We start from the raw sequence: 21532 nt of genomic DNA on the forward strand, positions 1-21532 counted from the left end.
CTCATCTACATCGGAGGAGACAAAGTCCTCCAAGGCCTGGGAATCAACCCGAGGGCGTTTACCTCTGGGAACCTCAACCTCTTTACCAGACGAGGGAGCAGGGGCAGCGTTTTGCATAAGGAAGGCCTGATGCAGCAGCAAAACAAACTCGGGGGAGAAACCCCCCAGACTGTGCACTTCCGCAGCCTGGGCTACAGCCCTAGACGCACCCTCAACCGGCGCTCGCAAGAGCGGGGGAGAGACATGCTGCGCATCCAAAATGGCGTCCGGCGCGACACTCCGCGAAGGAGCCACGCGGGAAGAACGGCGCTTAACTTTAGCCGCTTTTGTGCCGTCGCCCAAATTAAGGGCGTTCATGGCATTAATGTCTCCAACCTCAAGGGCGGCCCAAGAAGAAGCCGTCCGAGCCGCGTGGCCGGCCAAGATGGCGGAGGCGAGGAGCGGGGGATGGGCGTTTATGGCGGGAAAAACCACCACGCTGGAGGAAGGACCGGGACATTCATCGGTCACGAAACTGTCACCCAACAAGGGCGAATCAGGCTTTAAGACCCCCGCATCCCCTCTAGAAGCGCTCAAGCGATCCGGGGAGCGACTCTTTGCGCCCTCGCCCTCCGACGCCATATGCCACGAGGAGAAGAATCGGGGAACCCCCTGCCCGCTATAAAAGGTAAAAATTACCTGCTTGCCGCTCCGAGCTGTAACGACCTGGTGTCCCAGTGAGTAGCTGCAATAAACGTTTAAATAAACGTTGAAATAAACGCCTTTAAGGACGTTCAAAATTTTTTTTTTTTTTTTTGTTAACGGAGCCAGCGGGAGGGGGGAGAAAAGGAGGGACCTGGCACCTCCAGGTTTGCACTTGCTCAAAAGAGCCCTCAACCCCAGGCACTCAACAAAACCTAAGAATTAGGCTTGGAGGCCTAGCCAGAGCTGCTGCTGTGTGTGACCACCACCTGCTGAGATAGAGAACATACTGAGGAGTTTCCGGCAGCACATGACCACATATAGGGAGGCAAAAGTTTGCTCTCTATCTCCACCTGCTGGTAGATGGACACAACCCACCAGTCTATGGATTGATCAGCTTGATGATATGGAATGCAGTGTTTCCTGAGTTGTCCTGGAGATTTGCATACAACAGAGGCAGTGTATGCAAATCACTCATGCATATTCATTGTGGATATTCTAAAAACCTGACTGGCAAGGGGGTATTCCAGGACTGAGTTGGGAAACACTGCTAAAATGCATCAGGATAGAGTTGCAGAAGTCTAGGGCTGTCTCCAAATTTTCCTCCTGGAAACCAGGTGACTTAGCAGCTCTCCAGCTCTAACTAAGCCTCTCTATTCAAAGCATGTACTTGCATAGACCTCAAACTCACTCTCAAACTATTAGAGCCACCATACTCACAGCAAGGTTCGGCACTTTCCCCTGCTGCTTCTGGACAGGTAAAATGTGGCTGGGGCAGGAAGGAGTGGTCTAATGGTTAGTGTAGTGGATTGCGGAACTGGGTTCGATTCCCACTGCTGAATGAATGAATGAAGGTAACGCAAAACCAGATCACCACCTTGATGTGGCATGAAGTTACTCTGTAGTTAGGACCATCCTTCTACATGTTGCAGCATCCTCTTCTTATGTCTAAGCGGTATATAAATACTGAAATGAATTAAAAGGAATAAAACTGGGGAGGGGTCCACAGTAGGGGGGCCCCACAAATATGTGTTTGCCTAGGGCCCATATATAGTGTTAGTTCAGCCCTGCACTAAGGGAATTGGAAAGTATTTCACAAGCCATTCGCCACATGCTTTCCTCACTTGTTCTTAAAAAATTTTTAAAAAAACAACACACGGACACATTTTTCTGTATATAACTTCCCAAAAAACTGATATGATACCCAGTTCCAGAATCTGTTACTGCAGGTCTAATGCATAATAGAAACTCACTCTTTAATGTAATTATTTGTCACAAGACTACAGGGAATAAGAAAGATCAGCAAGTCAAGAAAAGAAAACATAGCTGCTTTATTGTTTTTATTTAAAGTAGCAGATGTTCCCCAGGTCTTATATTACTCATATCTCTTCTTAAAAGAGCATGAGCAAGAGAAGGCTCTGGAATATGAAGATGAAAGGGTAAACAGAAAGGGTAAAGGGTCGTGGATTTAATGTGCTGCCTTTCTGTGGGTATAACCAAAGTAGTTTACATATATTACATGCAGGTACTTGCTCTGTCTCTAGTGGGCTCATAATCTAAGTTTTGTACCTGGACAATGGAGGGTTAAGTGACTTGCCCAGGATCACAAGCTGCAGTAGGAATTGAACCCAGGTTTTCAGCTGACCTTACTAACCATTAGGCTACTCCTCTACTTCATGTTTGTTTGTTTTTAAATACAAAATTAATTCTCAACTTCAGCTCTCCTGGCTCAGAAGACAAGTCTGGTTTGTGAGATATATTCTAAACATTTGCAAATATCTGTTAAACATTTGCAAATATCCGTTTAGTATTAATTGTAAACAGACTAAAAAACTGAATTTTGGGACCTCAAGAAGCAGATTTGGAAAACTACTAGTATTGGAATAAGCCCCAAATCATTAATCTTCATTGAACAAATGGTTGGGCACATGTAAAGGGCTAGACCCCTGCCTATACAACTACAATACAGATCTTGATAACAGCCTCCTGCACTCCATACTACTAGGGCTGCTTTTACCAATGGGCAAAAGGGGTAGCTGTCCTAGGCCCCTGCATAAAATGGGTCCAGCAACACAATTGCCCACTGGTAAATTTAGCCTTGTATTTATGTCTCTCTCTCACTCTCTTCCCCCACTTCCTGGTGAGTCCTCCATCTGACCCTCTTCTTTCCTCCCACAGCCCTCCATACTTTTTTAGCATCTTCAGAGACCCAGCAGCAGCAGTGATTAAGACAGGCTGCCAGCATCAAGGCCTTCCTTCTGCGAGTCCCACTTATGTGGAAACAGGAAGTTGAAACAAAGTAGACAGGACTCACAGAGGGAAGACCCCAAACACCAGCAGCCTGTCTTAATTGCTGAAGCTGCCGAGTCTCTGAAAATGCTAAAAAAAGGTATGGAGGGCCGCAGGAGAAAAGGAGAGGGACAGATGGAGAACTCGCCAGGGAAGAGAGAGAGTGAGGGACCAGAATGGAGGAGAGAAAGAGAGAGAGAGAGTGATCCTATACCATGGGGGGGGGGGGGGGGGGGAGAAGCAGCTGCAAACAGGGGGGGGGGGGTAAGAAGATACTGGCTACAGGATGTGGAGAACAAGGGCAGACAGGGGATAACTTGAACATGGGGATAAACAGAGACATGTTCGAAGAGAAGAGAAGGGGCAGACAGGAACTATAAGGATAAGGATGCAGAGAGACAATGCTGAATGGGGGTAGATACGGATACAGTGGGGTCAATGTTGAAAGGGGGATAAAGAGGAACAGAGAGAGAGGCGCAATGCTGAAAAAGGGGAAAGGAGATGGGCATGGGGGCAATGCTGAAAAAGGAATGGGGAGATAGGCACACAGATGGGGGCAATGCTGAAAGGGGGTAGATAGGCACACAGGGGAGGTGAAATAGGGACACAGCGCAGCAATGATGAAAAAGGGGGAGGGAGATAAGGACACGGAGGGCAGATATTGGACATGGAGAGGATAGGGACAGGGACACGGATGGAGATGCTGGAAAAGAGGTGAGATAGGGACATAGAGGGGATATGCTGGAAAAGGGGTAAGATAGACACCCAGAGGGGCAATGCTGGAAAAGAGGTAGATTGGTGACACTGAAGGACATAGAAGGGAAATGCTGGATAGGATAAATAGGGATATAGAGGGAAGATAGATGTTAGACATGGAGGGAGAAGAAATGTCAAATGGACAGAGACCCTGCAAAGACCGGAAAAAAACAGAGTAAAGCAGAAAAAAAGACACTGGGATCAGAGTGAATGGAAAAAAATAAAATGCTCAGACAACAAAGGTAGAAAAAAGTATTTTATTTTGAGTTTAATAATTGGAATATGTCAGATCTAGCATTTCAGCTTCTATTTCTCTATGTTTGTGAATGCAGGTCTGACTTCTTGAGGTTCCAGTCAAGACTTTTGCCTTCAGTTCTCTATTACTGATCTGTGGTCCCTTGTTTCCTATATGTTGAGGGTCTGTTACCAAGGTGCAGTATTCTGCTAGTATGTAGTTTCTGTACAGAGATCCATAGCACAGATAAGGTTGACGCTCTGAGTCCTGAGAGTTAGTGATGTTATGGTATGGTAAGGTTCTAGATCTTTGCACAAGTTTGTGCATAGTGTTTTGCAGTGGAGAGTTTGTGTGTTGGCCTTACTGAGGGGACATCAAAACTTTAATATATAACTTTAATATATTTGTAGTTTTTGTTTGTTATAATAGCAAATGGCATTTCAGAAGATTTTGCAGGATCTGACGTGTGTTGAGCTGGTTGTCAATATAGCAGAATTGTGTCTGATCATGTTTAAATTATGACACACTGCCTCTTGAGGGGATCTTTAAATACAGTTGAATCATTTCTATAGATGTGTGTGTGCAGTTTTCTGTCGGTTCATCGCTTGAAATAATTGAAATTAAAATACGTAACATTTCACCTGTGGCACAGAAATCCATTTTTAGATTCACATGAAGGCATTACTTGTCAATAAAAGTAGGCAGCAGCCCTTCCCCAGGCCTCAGTCCCTTCACCACTGTGCCAAATCTATACCCTGAATGAACCACGAAAAAAACTGCTCATAGGCGTTCACTCTCACTCTTTGGGATGGGCCATCCCAGACATCTCTGCATTCTGGCCCAGCATCTTCCTTCCTTCCTCTTCCCTGGCCTAGCAGCTTCCTTAACCCCCACCCCCACTCCCTTTTCCAGCAACAACAAAAAAAGTGCTATAAAGGTGTGCTGTTTAGGGAACACAGCTGAAGGCTCTGTTGTGTGCTCCCCTTCTGACATGGACTTCCTCTTTCTGAGGGGCAGAACCAGCAAAGCCATCCGCAGTATGGCCTAGATAAAGGCTCTGCACATTTATGCTGGTTTTTTTTGTTGTTGTTTCTCTTTTTTTTGGCATGGGGCTAAGAAAGCTGTGCCGCTGGAAGGGGGTGGGGGAGCGGTGGCATCCACAAAAGTTTGCCCAGAGCCCCATACGTAATTAAAGTGGCCCTGCATACTACAGATGTGCATAGATAATGCTTCAATGCAGCATGAACTTTTGTCTTAGTATTTGCAAGGCCTGCACTTCAGCAGGAGGGTGCCTGTGACCCACTTTGGCTGATGTAAGAGTGTCACGGTGGTGACTGTTTCATTGTCTGTGCTCACCTCGCCCTCTGGTGGCCTGAACCGGTGGCTGCTGTGAACTGTCACCCGTTCCGGACTTCAGCGCAGTCCAGTCCGGATCTTCCGGGCTGCCAGACTTGCTTCTCTTGTTTGTGCCTGAACAGCACCCGTAGCTGCCTTGTGATTCCTGCAGCTGAACTTCAGCAGCTGATGGGCTTTATTAATCACCTGGAAACTTCTGTGTTTGCCTTTGCATCGACTAAGGTCCCTGGTTTGTTGGTGCTTTGTTGCACTTCTGCCTAGTCTGGTTTCTTGTTTGAGTTTCTTGTCTGGTTCTAGTTAGTCTGTGTGTAGGTTAGCTTAGGTTTATTGCTTATTTCCCTAGTCTTGTTTCTGGTCTGTATTCCTTGTCTAGTTTCTGTTTGTCTGTGTTCTTGCTTAGTGGCTGCTCTGCAGCTTTCAGTCCTGACTCTTGTCTGTCAGTGTTTTTCAATGGCTGCTTGGCAGCTTTCAGTTCCTGTCCTCTAGCTTGTCCATTTCCTGCCTTGTGTAGTATTGTCTGTGAGTCCTAGCCCAGTTTCCTGCCTTGCTGCCCATGAATATTCCCTTTCTCTCTGACCCTCAGTCCCTGTTCAGCCTAGTGGGTATTCAGTTCCTGCCCTGTCTGGTAAGTCCTGCCGGCCGCCTACACCCAAGGGCTCAACTCCTGAGGAACGGCGGTCAAGTGCAGGTGAAGTCTAGCTGTTTCTGTCAGAGTTCTGCCTTGTCTCTGGTGTGGGGTGGTTTTGCCTGCCACTGCTGCTCCACGGCAGTGGCCCAAGGGCTCACGAACCTAGTTTCTGCCTTGAAAACCTAACAAAGAGGTGGGCAATCATTGCAAAAGGAACCTCTTGTTCAGAGACAAGAACTCCTGGTCAAGTCAACCCCAGCCTCTTCGGAGCCTGGGTTCCAACAAAGTTTCCAGAATGATGTCAAAACACATTCTTGTGGTTCTTCAAATCATAACATCCAGAACAGAACCATATCTTCAGAGACAGTGTGTCTATCAGAACAATAAAACGGGGTATCTCTGGGGGTCAAGAGTTATCTGGTGCTATCATCAGATCCAGATTTAGCATCATCCCCTGGTCTCATCTGCTTGTGAACGCCACTGAACTCTTCTACTCATCTCTTCATCATTGGCATACTTCAGAGCATGCCCAGCTGGTATGACCATTTTCTGACCTACGCCACCATCCCAAGGGAGAAGAGACTTGCTTTGATGGTGAACAAACAGAGGGTCTGTTGTGCTAGTGGATAATAAGAAGGTGGTCCAATTTGTGGGCCTAGGGAGTGTGTTTACTCTGAATCATTTCTGATGAATGTTCTTTAAACGTTGTAGTGCGAACCTCGTCTACCAACTCTTGCTGAGCTACCTAGCATTTGAACATAACTCTTGCATTCTAATTATCTCCATTTTCATTTTTGGTTGTTTTACTTGCATGTAAATAAATCTGCTTTTAGTTTTATTAGAAGAACTTAAGAATAGCCATACTGGGTCAGACCAATGGTCCATCTAGCCCAGCATCCTGTTTCCAACAGTGACCAATTCAAGTCATAAGTACCTGGAAGAAACCCAAATAGTTGGGACTTGTGTCATGCTAGGCAGACTTCTACGGTCTACGCCCTGATTGTGACTGAATAGATATGAATGTGCTGGAGTGTAAATTTTAAGGGGTTTCGAAGTTAGCTTCAGAACTTAGTACAAGAACAGTGCTGGGCAGACTTATACGGTCTGTGCCCTGAGAATGGCAAGGCAAATCAAACTCAGGTATAAAGTATCACATACCATGTAAAATAAGTTTATCTTGTTGGGCAGACTGGATGGACCATAAAGGTCTTTATCTGCCGTCATTTACTATGTTACTATGTATGTTTCTATGTGTCAGTTGTTTGTCAGTATATTCAGGAACTGATGATTCAGATGTGCCCAGTCAGGGGGATATAATACTGAAATCCTAATTTTCCAGAGTGCTACCATAATATAGTTTGCACTGTCCTATAGGAGGTTGTGTATTTCTGATTTGTTTCTGCACACACCTATCCTGCTGTATACAATGGGGAAAAACAGAGCATCTCGACATTTGAATGTGTGAATAAACATGTGAATAAAGGTGAGCTGGTTGATGTAGTGTATCTAGATTTTCAGAAAGCATTTGACAAAGTCCTTCATGAGAGATTCCTGAGAAAGTTAAAAACCCATGGGATAGGAGCCAATGTTCTGTTGTGGATTAGAAATTGACTGACGGATAGAAAACAGAGGGCAGGGTTAAATGGCCACATCTCTCAGTGGAGGAGGGTGAATAGTGGAGTGCCCCATGGATCTGTACTGGGACCAGAGCTATTTAACATATTTACTAATTATTGGAAATGGGAAAAACAAGTGAGCCGATTCAATTTGCAGACTACACAAAATTATTCAAAGTTGTTAAAACGCATGTGGATTGTGAAAAATTGCAGGAAGACTTTAGGAAGCTGGAAGACTGGGCATCCAAGTGGCAGATGAAATTTAAAGTAGACAAGTGCAAAGTGATGCAACATTGGGAAGAATAATCGAAATCACAGTTATTTGATGCTAGGTTCCACCCTAGGAGTCAGCACCCAAGAAAAAGAACTAGGTGTCATCATGGGTAATACGCTGAAATCTTCTGCCCAGTGTGTGGCAGCGGCCAAAAAAGCAAACAGAATGCTAGGAATTACTAGGAAAGGGATAGAAAATAATACAAAGAGTATTATAATGCCTCTGTATCGCTCCATGGCTACCCCACCTTGAGTACTGTGTGCAATTCTGATCACCGTATCTTAAAGATATAGCTGAATTAGAAAAGATTCAAAGAAGGGTGACCAAAATGATTAAAAGAATGGAACTCCTCCCACATGAGGAAAGGCTTAAGAAGTTAGGACTCTTCAGCTTGGAAAAGAGATGGCTGAGGGAGGATATGATACAGGTCTACAAAATACTGAGTGGTATAGAATGGGTAAAATGTAAATCAATTTTTTTTACTCTTTCAAAAAGTACGAAGACAAGGGAGACCACTCAAGAAGTTACATGGTACTACTTTTCAAACAGGAGGAAATATTTTTTCACTCAACAAACAGTTAAGCTCTGGAACTTGTTGTTAGAGGATGTGGTATCAGCGGTTTGGACAAGTTCCTGGAGGAAAGTCTATAGTCTGCTATTGAGATGTCATGGGGAAAGCCACTGCTTGCCTCTGAGATCAGTAGCATGAATCTTACTACTATTTAGGATTCTGGCAGGTACTTGTGACCTAAATTGGCTATTGTTGGAAGCAGGATATTGGGCTAGATGGACCACTGGTCTAACCCAATATAGATATTCTTATATTGAACAATAAAATAAATACTGAGGAATTAACTAAAGAAACAAAGATGAATACTTGCAGTATTAATGAAAGTTTTCCATAATTCCCTGGAGGCCCTTCACAATGTATGGGTTAATTTAGCAACCAACTTTAATTTAAGCCCTGAAGTATACTTGAATCTTTAACACTGCATCAGCAAGACCCACCCTGCTGTATCTTAAGCATTCAAACATACAAGAATGAAATGATGAAAAAATAAGCACCTACCAGTGTTTCCCTCTGCATCCATAGGAATACCCACTTCCTTGTTTGATGAAGGTGAGAAGGATGGGCTGGAACAATGTATGCCCTGACTAGAGGACTGCTGCAATGGAGCAGGTTTGAAGAGTACTCCCCAATCCACATGACTGACATCTGAACGTGACCGATTATGCCCGAGCTTAAAGTTTAACGTTTCCTCAGTGTGCATCAGCATATCATTCACAGACTGAGGTCTCTCCCTCCTACGCCGACATAAATTAAATATAGTGGAGGCAGAAGATTCCTCTTGTTTTGCCCAGGAGAGATTATCTGGGAACATTTTCTTTGGTGCTATGAACTCTTTGGTTGGGACAGCATTCTGGGTTTTGATATCCAAGAAGCTATTCTTGCATTGTTGCCAAGTTATGCTACTTTTACCCAAAGAATTAATATTTCTTAGCTCATCATGCCTTGTCATTTCATTGAAGACTTCTTGTCCTAACAGCTCTGGAACCTCCTGGATACCAAAAAGATCTGCCTGCTGTCCAGCCTCTCCCACTTTAGTATCAAAAGTACTAAAGAAATCTTCAGTGACCTCAAGGGCTGGACTGATGTCATCAACTTCCACTGCCTCCATCTTAACTCTGGAACAAGTCTCCAGCAAACTGCTGGGTAGCGTTCAAAAATAATCCGGACAGAAAGCAGAGACAATCCAAACCTTTTCACCAATACCAATTCTGTGAATCCAAAGAAGGCGGCATTCCAAACTTTCTACGGGCAAAATATGTACTGCCCATTCCTAATGTCATAAATGTAGCTTCACAGTCAGATTTATGGTGTATGGGATGGCCTGGTTTTATTTCCAGCTCCACAGTTGGTAAAGTGCTACTTGTTTGTAGTACACCTTTTTTATGAAATAGATCCCAGTCTGGCCCAGGTTTCCTGCAAAAATGTGATACAAAACGAAATTACTAAATGTATATAAACACATGTTATCACACACAGCTGTTCAATCATTTATTTTTCCCACACTTTCAGTCCTCTTTTTCTGGCACAGGATACTACATTTGTGTACAAAATCAGAAATCTCACAACAGGGTTTATTTTTTATCCTCCAGACATCCTATATAATAATTCTCACCTCCAACGTTCTGTGCTAGGGACCGTGGCTCCCTGGAGGTGGTGGTCTGCTAGGCAGACATGCACTGACGTCACTGACATCAGGATAGCTGATTCCAAGGCAAGGGGAGGAGTAGGGAAACACATGCAGCGTGTTTCCCTATTCCTCCCCCTGCCTCAGAATCATGTCACCCCCCCCCCCCCCCACGCTACGGCCCCCTCGACCCCCCCCCCGGCCCGCCGAAAACCGCCCCCCGCCGCCGTTGTGGACTACCTGTGCTGATGGGGGACCCAAACCCCCAACAGCCGAAGTGCTGTTGTGCCCTTCGCGTTGTTCATCTTCTCTGCAAGTTTCTCTGCGTGCATCTGGTGCATCTGACGTCAGATGCACGCAGAGGAACTTCCAGAGAACATGAACAACGCGAAGGGCACATCAGCACTTAGGCTGTCGGGGGTTTGGGTCCCCCGTCAGCACAGGTAGTCCAGAACGGCGGCGCCGCAGCGGGGGGCAGTGTTCGCCAGCACGGCGGGGGGGTAGAAATTGCCTGCCTAGGGCCCGTTTCCTTGCCTTCAGAAACAGGCATTTTTTACTAGTTCAATTATATATTACTAGCGCTTACCAAAGCTTAGTAAAAGGACCCATAAGTTAGTACCTGAGGCAATGAACGATTAAGGGGCCCTTTTACTAAGCTGCATAATCATCTATGTGTGTCCAACACACGCCATAATGGAGTTACCATATGGCTACCATGTGGCTCTTGCGGCAATTTCATTTTTGGCGCGCGTCTGAAAAATAATTTTTATTTTCTGCCGTGCATATCGGACGCACGCCAAGTGGCATTTGGCGCACGTAGGTCATTACCGCCCAGTTACTGTATGAGACTTTACCGCTAGGTCAATGGCTACAATGGACACGCGACAATTTTCATTTTGCCACACGTCCATTTTTGGCAAAAATTTATAAAAAGGCATTTTTTACAGGTGCTCTGAAAACTGATTCTGCACACGCCTAAAACACACGTCTACATTACCACAGGCCATTTTTCAGCACTCCTTTATAAAAGGGCCACTCACGTGACTTGCCCATGATCACAAAAAGCAACAGTAGGATCTGAACCTGGCTTCTGAGGTTCGCAGACCACTGTTCTAATCATTAGGCTACTCCCCACTCCAGCAACTCCTCCATAGTTGCCATAGTAATTTGCAAGTGCTAGTTTTAAAATAAAAATGATTTCTGATTAGCTCCTACCATAGTGTGAGATAAAACACAAAGTGTCATTTTTTAGTCCTATGTGTGCAGAAGTGTTAAATGTTAGAAATAGTATGATCATCTATTATGTCCAAACAAAAGTGGTTTTCTGCCAAACTTATTAACTGTAAAGCAAAGCAGTTCTCACCAAAGATTACTGTATAACAACAAAAGAAACTGCATTTAAATAGTGAGGTATCATATCAGTCATGCCTTATTACATAGCAAAAACATTATGCTGTTGTTGAAGAATATAACAAAATTATTTACTTCTAAAAAACTTTGTTTTTAATTTAGATTTTGAATAAAAGAATATCTCATGCACAGACTTCCGGTGAAGCCGCGATCCAAGATGGCCGCCGAGCAGTAAGCTCTGCAAACACCCTAACGAGGCCCCCGGGTTCGAGGTCGCAGGACCCCCCCCAAACAAAAATACAGCGTAGGGGGACGTAGGGGAACAGCGGGGGAGAGCCGCGACAGTGGGGAGAAACATCGGGAGACCCGGGGAACCCTCCTAAAGAGCAGCCAAAGCCGGACAAGATGGCGGTCAGAGCGGGAGAGCGGCGGAGACGGAGGTAAAAGTGCAGAAGAGTCGGATGGCGCTATCCCCCTTACCTCAGCGGCTAGCCTGCAGTAGAGGCACTAGAGAGAGGGAGTGCTGAAGAGTGAAAACTGGCAAAACCAGATTAAATTGAGGCTGGTGAAGTATTCCTTCTTCTCCTCCCCCCCCCCCCCCCCCCCGACTCGTGATGTGAAAGTAGGAAGAGACAAGAGCAATTAAAGAAGCGAGGGGGGGAGCGAGGACAGTAGAGAAGAGAAGGGGAGTGCTCCAGTGAGAGGAGAAAAACCCCGGGACCAGCGGAGACAAGGAGGCAGCAGCCTCGGGAGCGTCTGGCCGGATAGCAGCTTGGGCAGCCCAGCAGTCAGAACGTCAGAGGGGCCCCGCGGCAGGGAGTGGCGCGGTCTTGGAGCCACAGCATTGGGCCCAGATTGGGCATAGGGCTGACGAGGGCACAACAAACAGTCGTAGCCCAAAGAAGACGGGACGGAGGAGGAGGGGGAGCAAAGAGAGCTGCGTCCCACGATGCCACCGAGAAAGAGCCTTGAAAAATTTAGATTCACGGCAGATCCTGCTGGTAAGGGGAAACCAGAGACAGCAGGTAATAGCCAAGGAGCGGAAAAGCTGAGCGATATCCCATTGGACTCTGAAGAGGAGAGTCGCAGAGATGAGGGGGAAAATACTGAAGAGATTTCTAAAGCCGAGGTGGTGGGCTGGTTTAAAGAACTGAAGTCGGAGTTGGCGGGCTACCGAACAGATGTCCAGAATACGCTCCGGGAGATGCGGGCGGAGATCCGAGACTTGGGAACAAGAGTAGAGGCGGTGGAGGAACAACTTGAACGTGTACAGGCGGAAGTAAAGGACAAAAAGATGGAGACGCCTGTCGACACAGTGGAGATCCAACAACTAAAAGACCAGGTGGAAGATCTGGAAATCAGATCCCGCCGCAATAACCTGCGGTTCAAAGGAATTCCAGAGCTGGACATTTTTGTGAACTCGGAGCCCGTGATAAAGGAACTGTGTCAATTTATTTTGAATCCAGAAGAGGAAGGTGCGCAGCAGGAGATCCGCCTACAAAGAGCACATCGAAGCGCGGGGCCACAGAGAGATCAGGCACCCAGAGATATTATCGCCTGCTTTTTAGACTTTCCCACTAAAGAACGAATTTTGGCTAAAGCCAGGCAGCAGAAGGCAATAACATGGAAAAACTACAAGATAGGAGTTTATCAAGACCTGGCTGGCGTGACCCTGCAAAAACGAAGGACAATGCGAGAAGTGACAGGGTTCATGCGAAACAAAGGAATCCGGTACCGGTGGCTGTTCCCTTTTGCGGTCTGGCTTACGGTGAAGGGAAAATCAAAGAAAGTGAAAACATCGGAAGAAGCCTGGGCAGCGCTTAGAGCACTGGGGTGCGAGGACGTACCAGCCCAAGAGCCCCAGCCACAAAGAGCAGGGGAGCAACGACCGGACTCGGCATGGCAGGTGGCAGTGAGGAGAGGAAAGAAGGGCGATAGAACTGCCTCCTGAAGCTTAAGAGAGACAGTACTAGGATGAGTATGAAAGACATGTCTAGGAATTTGACTGCCTGGGGAGGGGATGTTAGGTTGCTGTTTGACATGGGAAGCGGGAAAATAAGAGGAGTAAGATAGCGGGAAGGGGGCCCAATGTCAAACTTGATTAATGATGCCCGTAAAGAATACGTGGGAAGAAGGGGAGGGAAAGGATAAATAAGGGAAGGTATGAGTGGGGGGTGGACCCCAAGATATATACCTGGGTAAGGAGGGGGGGTTGGGGACCTGGGGGCCTGGGGGGGAATGCAGAGCCTCCTTAATGCCTGACTGCAGTAGGCATGTCGGGTAGGGGAGGGATACAGGGGAAGGGGAGAGGGAGGGAAGGACCGGGAATGTGAACGGCCTCAATAACCCAGGAACGAGAGCAAGGGTAATGAAAGAGATTAATAGGATGCGATGTGATGTTTTGTTCTTGCAAGAGACACATTTGAGACCCAGATATGGGCATTTGCTATGTTCTAGAATGTACAATGAGGTGATTGTCCATCAGGGGATGGGGGGGAGGAAGGTAGGGGATGTGGCCATAATGCTAAGACAGACCTGTGGACTGACTAACATGAAGGAATTCAAAGACACAACGGGGAGGTGTGTGGCCATTCGGGGACTGCTACAAGGGAAGGAGGTGACGCTGGTCAACATATATGCCCCAAACACAGGACAAGGTGACTTCTTTCACACACTGTGGGAAGAGATCCAAGGGTTTATAGGAGGGCAGGTAATAGTGGGAGGTGATTTTAACATTGCCCCGGATGCGCGATTAGACCACTCGGGAGGAGGGGGATACCAGTCAGGACCGGGGAGAAAGGCATTACGAAAATTCTTGGCTAATATGGAGTTGGTAGACAGCTGGAGAATAGTAAGGGGCACACAGAGAGGATACACGATCTACTCCCATGCAGCTAACTCCTATACCAGGATAGATGGGCTGTGGGTACACCGCAACTGAGCACCAATGATAGTGGAGACTGAAATAGAACCAATCCACATCTCGGACCATGCTATGATATGGATTAGACTGGAGGGATGGGGCCCCAGGAGGCAGAACACCAGGTGGAAACTCAACGAGTCACTCCTGGGAGAGGAACAAGTGAGGGAGGAAGTTAAGACCAGTCTGCAGGAGTACTGGAGAATAAATGATACAGGGGAAGTAGGGGATGGGGTACTGTGGGACGCAATGAAGGCAGTGGTGAGGGGTATACTGATTAAATGGGGAGCAAGGAAAAAGAGGGAGCGGGGACAGAAGATGATGGAATTGAGACAACGATTATGCAAACTAGAACGAATGCACCAGAGAAATCCGTCCCCCAGGGTGTGGGAGGAGCTCCAGAAAACTAGGGGGGAGCTAGCGCAGGGGCAGATGGAGGAGGTGGAATATATGAGGACGAGAATCCAGCAGCAGTTCTTCGAGTTTGCTAACAAATTGGGAGCCATGCTGGCCAGATGTCTGAGAGCGAAACGTGTAAAATCTAAGATACAAAAAAATTAAAGATGGTATGGGAGGGTGGCTGTATACGGACCCCGACATAGAGAAGGGATTCCTCAGCTATTATAAAGGCCTGTATAGAGCTCCAGAGGGAGAATGCCCGGAGACGGTGGCAGGATACCTCGACTCGCTTCCTCTCCAGAGCTTGAATGAGGAGGGGCGCCAAAGGATGGAGGAACCAATGCGCAGGGGGAGATCACGGGGGTCATTCTAAAATTACCCAATGGTAAGGCGCCCGGACTAGACGGATTTACAGCAAGATTCTATAAACAATTCGAGAGTTTGGTCAGCCTGCTGTTGTTGAGGGTAGGCAATGGGGTACTGGAGGGAGGGGAGCTCCCGAGATCAATGATGGAGGCGGGAGTGACGGTCATACCTAAACCGGGGAAAGACTCGACGGAGTGTGGGTCCTATAGACCCATCTCCTTACTCAATGTGGATGCTAAAATCATAGCTAAGGTATTGGCCAACAGATTGGGCAGACCGTTACCTACACTAATAGATTCGGACCAAGCCGGTTTTATACCGGGGAGACAAGTAGGAGATAACATCAGAAAAACACTACACTTGATGTGGGAGGCACAGCGTACAAAAACAGGGGTAGCTATATTGTCGATAGATGCTGAAAAGGCCTTTGACAGGGTGAATTGGGGCTCCTTGAGGGCAGTACTCCAGAGAATGGGCCTGGGAGGAAATTTTAGTCGCTGGGTGGAGGCACTGTATAAGAGCCCAAAGGCATGCCTGAATATCAACGGGGGTTACTCACCCTTTTTCTCGATTGGTAGAGGCACTAGGCAGGGGTGTCCGCTGTCCCCACTGCATTTTGCCCTTTATGTGGAACCGTTGGCCGTGGCGATCAGAGACCACCCGGGGGTAAGAGGGATGAGGATTGGAGACCGGGAACACCGCATAGCGATGTTTGCTGATGACATGCTACTATATGTAAAGGACCCGGGGGACACTCTGCCGATTTTCTTGGGGATATTTGAAGAGTATGAGAAATATGCAGGGCTCAAAATAAATAGAGACAAAAGTGAGATTTTGGGAGTCTCCTTAAGGGAGGAGGAAGAGACAGAGCTAAGAGTCCGGTTTGAGTTTAAGTGGGCGAGACACAGAATTAGATACCTAGGGATCCAATTGCCGGGGGACCTAGAGAGGTTATTTGTGCTTAACTACGGACGCTTGCAAGAGCAGATACAAAATGACATGTTAAGATGGAAAACCAAATGGCTATCATGGTGCGGGAGGATGGCTGTGATTAAAATGAATGTGCTACCACGCATATTGTTCCTCTTCCAGACACTGCCAATCGCGGTGCCGAAAGCATTTCTCAAAAGACTACAGAGTACCATATTGAAATTTATTTGGGGAAACAAGAGACCGCGGCTGGCACGAAGGGTCTTGTGGGGGGGAAAGGAGAGGGGAGGGAGAGCGGTCCACAATTTGGAGTGGTACTACTGGGGCTCTCAATTGAAGATGATCCTGGATTGGGAACGGGGTATAGAGAAGCCTGCTATCCAAGTGGAACAAGCCTACTGGCCACAGAGGACGTTGAGGTCATTATTGTGGACTTCTGAGGGATTGGGGAGAGGGCAAAGAGGGAGGGGGCAACCCTTTTCTAGGTCATCTATTGGCAGTATGGGGAATGTTGAGGAGAAGAAGGGGGCGCCCAGCGGCGGTGTCATCACTGGCTCACCTTAGGTGGGAGCCTAAATTCATAGTGGGTAGGGAGAATGTTACGTTTGCTAGATAGGAGCGGAGGGGAGTGGAGAGATTTAGAGATGGGATGCATGGGAGTGGCTTGTGGTCCTTTGAGGAGATGATAGATAGATATGGGATCCCTGAGGGAGACAGATTTGCGCATACACAATTAGTACATTTTATGGGGAAGCAGGGATGGAGGGGGGGAACACCACGGGAGGGAGAATGGTTGGAAAACTTGTGGAGCCTGTTGAGAAAAGTCCCAAGGTCCATCTCAGTGGTGTACCGCTACCTCCAGGGGGAGGAAGAGCGGGCACACTCATTCCAGGGAGCCTGGGAGAGGGACTTACATTGTCACTTCACAGAGGAGGAATGGGAACACGTATGTGGGGAAGTTCAGAAGGCCTCAGTTTGTGTATTGATACAAGAGAATGCCTATAAAGTCCTCACGAGGTGGTAATACACACCAGAAAGGTTGAAAAAAATGTACCCCGGGACCTCAGCAAAGTGTTGGAGATGCAGGTCACAGATAGGCACATTTCTACATGTATGGTGGACCTGCCCGGGGGTGGCGCCATTTTGGCAGGCAGTGATGAAAATGCTGGTCAAGACTATGGGGGTATCCCTGGTGTGTAATCCAAAGGCCTGCTTATTGGGAATGCACAATGAACGAGAGGTGTGGGAAGAGAGTAAAATGATGCGCTGGGGACTGGCAGCAGCAAAGTGTCTCATTGCGCGTGGCTGGAAGTCCGTGGACACCCCCGATATAGGGGAATGGAAAGTCCAAGTAAGGCAATTGTGGTACATGGAGAGATTAACGGTCTATAGAAGGGAGGGTGAACTTAAACGCAGGAAGGGATGGGAAAGGGTACAACACATGATAGAGCATCTCTAAAGAGGCTGATAGGCATTCCAGGGAAGGGGAGGGGGGAATAGGGGGCAATACTTAGAGGGAAGAAGGGAGGGGGGGAATCCTATATATAGGCATAATTACTGGGGAAAAACATGGGGGGGCAATAATGACGGGAAGAAGGTACAAGGAGCAGGGGGGGGACTCTAGAGTTGAACACGGGAAGACATATCGTAGCCAAGAGATAGTCTGCCTGCTGCAACAAAGTTAAGCCTCCAAGATCTGGGGAGGGAAGTCAGTTATGGTCTGTTGAATGTACATGTAACTGAGGGGAAATGAAGCAACCCAATATAGCTGATTTACAATGGAGAGACAGCTAGCACAATGGATGTTTACTCAAAGTTTTATGGTTCTGTTGGTAAATAGATGATAAAATGTAACACGGTATACAACTGATTAAGGTGAATATTGAGGCACACATGTGAGAAAGTTATAATAATTGCTGTTTATTCAAGGTTACATGGTGATGTATGTACATTTATAACAAAATGCAATAAAAAAATTTTCAAGTTAAAAAAAAAAAAAGAATATCTCATGCATATACATAATTCATAATTCATGCTGAGGGTGATGTTAGGCAAATATCATATGTATCTCTGCATCGGGTTAGTTCATTACTGACTAGCTGCTATGGGTTGGGAAAGGTCGGACTGGGAAAATGCTAATGAAATTGGTTGATATAATTGTAATAAAGCTGCGGCCAATGTTTTGCCACGGTTAACCAGAGAGTAGATTGGTTAATTTATTCAATGAATATGGGTGTGTGTTTGGGGTGACAAAGGGAACGATAAGGTATGATTGCCATTGTTATGCTTTTTAATTGTAATACCTCCTACGCACAGTCAAACTTCCTTTAGTTTATTTGAAGAATAGCAATGGAAAGTGTAATGTTCACATGTTGTTCTGTTTCCCTGACCAAAACACACCCACAAGAATGCAGCTTTTCATTTTTACTAATTAAAAATATTACATTAAACATAACTTGAGAAAATAAGCAATGCAAGAATGACTCTTTCTACCCAGCTGAAAGTGCATGTGCTGTGGATGCATCAGCTCAGGTGGACAGTTTTCAGAAGTACACTTATTTTTTTTGTGACATTTATATCCCACTTTATCCCAAACAAGTTTGAGTCTAATGTGGCTTAACAGTATAGGATACATAACAAAGAATAATGCATAAGAAAGTAATTTGTTGTAAGAATCCAATTTTACAATACAGTATCATAAACATACTGGGATAGCTATGGATGTTTAACATTTAGAAAATTTATTATGAATGAGAAATTGTACATGAAGTAAAGAGAAAGTTAGTGGTAAATAGAGTAATAGCCAATTCAGGTAATAATTAATTGTTTCAGATATGGTTGTTCTTTACCTGTAAAATGTGCATTTAAACTGAGTAAATGATATCTTCTCTAATGCTTAAGAGGGAACTTATCAATGTGGGCTACTTTTAAATCAAATTATTTTACCACAAAGTCTCATTGCATAAAATAACCAGGCTTGTGATAAAATAACCTGACGTAACAGTAGGCCATGTTAATACCTTCCCTTTTTGGGTGTGATAACGATGTTATCGCACATTACCTTTACAAAACCCATTCCATGCATTTTTTATGATAGATTACCTTTCTGCAGCAGAACCTGTATGGCATATGGGTGTAGTACTAGATAAGCTGGGACCAATGTAACATTTTTTTATTAGCACAGATAAAAAATAACACTGCCCTCTAGAGGTTGCTATGCTCATATTAGCCCTCTCCTCAAGTCACTTCACTGGCTCCCTATCCATTTCCGCATACAGTTTATTTATTTATTTGTAGCATTTGTATCCCACATTTTCCCACCAATTTGCAGGCTCAATGTGGCTTACATTTGATGTAATGGCGGTTGCCATTTCCGGGTAAACAGAATTGCAGATGGTATTGCGTTCAGGTGCATACATACATACATGGTAACATATATGGAACAGGTTATGATATATATATATATACATATATATATATATATATATATATATATATACCATGTGCGTGCATACATACATGGTAAAGAAGAGTTCAATATGGTATTGCATAAAGGTTACTGAGTAATAGATTGGATTGTAGCATACATTTGGTCATCTAGTGATAGTGCTTGATCATTCATAGCAAATAGGATAGTCAGTCATGTGGTAAGAGTTTGGTTTTGTATAGATCGTGTATAATGTTATTATTTAGTGTTTAAGATGGATGTTTATGGTATGCCTTCTTGAAAAGATCTGTTTTCAGTAGCCTTCGGAAGATGTTTAGGTCTTGCGTTGTTTTTATGGCCTTCGGTAGGTAGTGCATTCCATAGCTGCGTGCAGATGTATGAGAAACTGGTCGCGTATGTGGATTATTATTTTAGCCCTTTGCAGTTAGGATAGTGAAGATTGAGGAATGTGCGTGATGACCTTTTTGAGTTCCCAATAGGCAAGTCTATAAGATCTGACATGTAGGTCGGGCTTCCCCGTAGACGATTTTGTGGACCAGGCTTCAGACTTTGAACACAATTCGTTCTTTTACTGGAAGCCAGTGTAGTTTTTCTCTTAGGGGCTTGGCGCTTTTGTATTTCGCTTTCCCAAATATGAATCTGGCTGCTGTGTTTTGAGCGGTTTGAAGCTTCTTAATGATTTGTTCTTTGCATCCGGCATAGATGGCATTGCAGTAATCTAGATGGCTTAGCACCATTGATTGTACTAGGCTCCGGAATACTTCTCTTGGGAAGAAAGGTTTGATTCTTTTAAGTTTCCACATTGAGTGGAACATTTTCTTTGCTGTATTTTTCGCATGGTCTTCGAGTGTGAGATTTCGGTCAATTGTGACTCCCACTATTTTCAGTTCAATTCAAACTCCTCTTATTGACCTATAAGTGCATTCACTCTGCAGCTGAAGTACCTCTCCATTCTCATCACTCCCTAAACTCCTCCGCGGGAACTCCGTTCACTGAGTAAATCTCTCTTATCTGCACCCTTCTCCTCCACCGCTAACTGCAGACTCCGTTCCTTTTATCTTGCTGCACCATATGCCTGGAATAGACTTCCTGAGCTGGTACGTCAAGCTCCATCTCTGGCCGTCTTCAAATCTAAGTTAAAAGACCACCTTTTTGATACTGCTTTTAGCTCCTAACCCTTATTCACTTGTTCAGAACCCTTATTTTATCATCCTCACTTTAATATTCCCTTATCTCTTATTTGTCCTGTTGGTCTGTCCTAATTAGATTGTAAGCTCTGTCGAGCAGGGACTGTCTCTTCATGTTCAAGTGTACAGCGCTGCGTACATCTAGTAGCGCTGTATAAATGATAAGTAGTAGTAGTAGTAATCAGTTTTCTGAAACCTGCACACAATGGCACAAGAATGGGATACCAACAAGAAAATATAAATCTAAGCAGGATTTTTGTGGTGTTTCTGAAAGTAATATTAAGTAAAAAACCAAGGCCACTTTTAAACATGCTGAGAGACAGCTGCTACAATTCTCAGCCAGGGCAGACTTCTATTAAAAAGCTAAGGGAAATTTCTTCGGGTGGCGGGCCTAGTAAGATGGACGTCCTTCTGCAGTGCTGCAAGAAACATGTCTGTTACTGTATTTTGCACATTAATATTCTTTATATTTCCCATACCTGGATGTCCGCAACTACATGCACTGTACTTGTGGAACATGCAGCTATGGGAAATATAAGGAACATGCATATTTTATTGTGTATATATGAAGAGGTTCGCACACTTGATAATGATTCAGATAAGAAAGACTCTGCACGTGTGAACACGTACTCATACAAATAAGGCCCCGTACGCATGATGACGGTCCATGCACATCATGGTCGTCCATGTGCTGACACATCCATATATGGGATGTTTGTGCAGCGCTGCGTACGCTTTGTAGCGCTATATAAATGCTAAATATTAGTAGTAGTAGATGGTTGTCCATATATGGAACTGTGCATGTAAGGACGTCCATCACGCATGGATGTATAAGGCAATGCACGGTTATTCACTGAGGAACATGGCTCTGAGGCGCGAGCCAAATTTTAGCGATGCTGAAA

General features: G+C 45.4%; 1 protein-coding gene and 1 pseudogene across 1 annotated transcript in view; one reads left to right on the forward strand and one right to left on the reverse strand.

Moving 5' to 3' along the window:
- The window catches only part of PLEKHM3 (pleckstrin homology domain containing M3), a 481342-nt gene that overhangs the window by 435640 nt on the left and 24170 nt on the right, over positions 1–21532 (reverse strand). The window contains exon 2 of the mRNA XM_030209838.1: positions 8905–9819. Coding sequence (XP_030065698.1) covers positions 8905–9514 — 610 coding nt within the window. The 5' untranslated portion in view covers positions 9515–9819. The remainder of the gene's footprint in view (positions 1–8904; positions 9820–21532) is intronic.
- LOC115475089 overlaps positions 13932–21532 on the forward strand; it is a 43372-nt pseudogene continuing 35771 nt past the window's right edge.

This window comes from Microcaecilia unicolor, chromosome 7, assembly GCF_901765095.1.
Source record: "Microcaecilia unicolor chromosome 7, aMicUni1.1, whole genome shotgun sequence".
In the NCBI taxonomy this organism is placed as follows: Eukaryota; Metazoa; Chordata; class Amphibia; order Gymnophiona; family Siphonopidae; genus Microcaecilia; species Microcaecilia unicolor.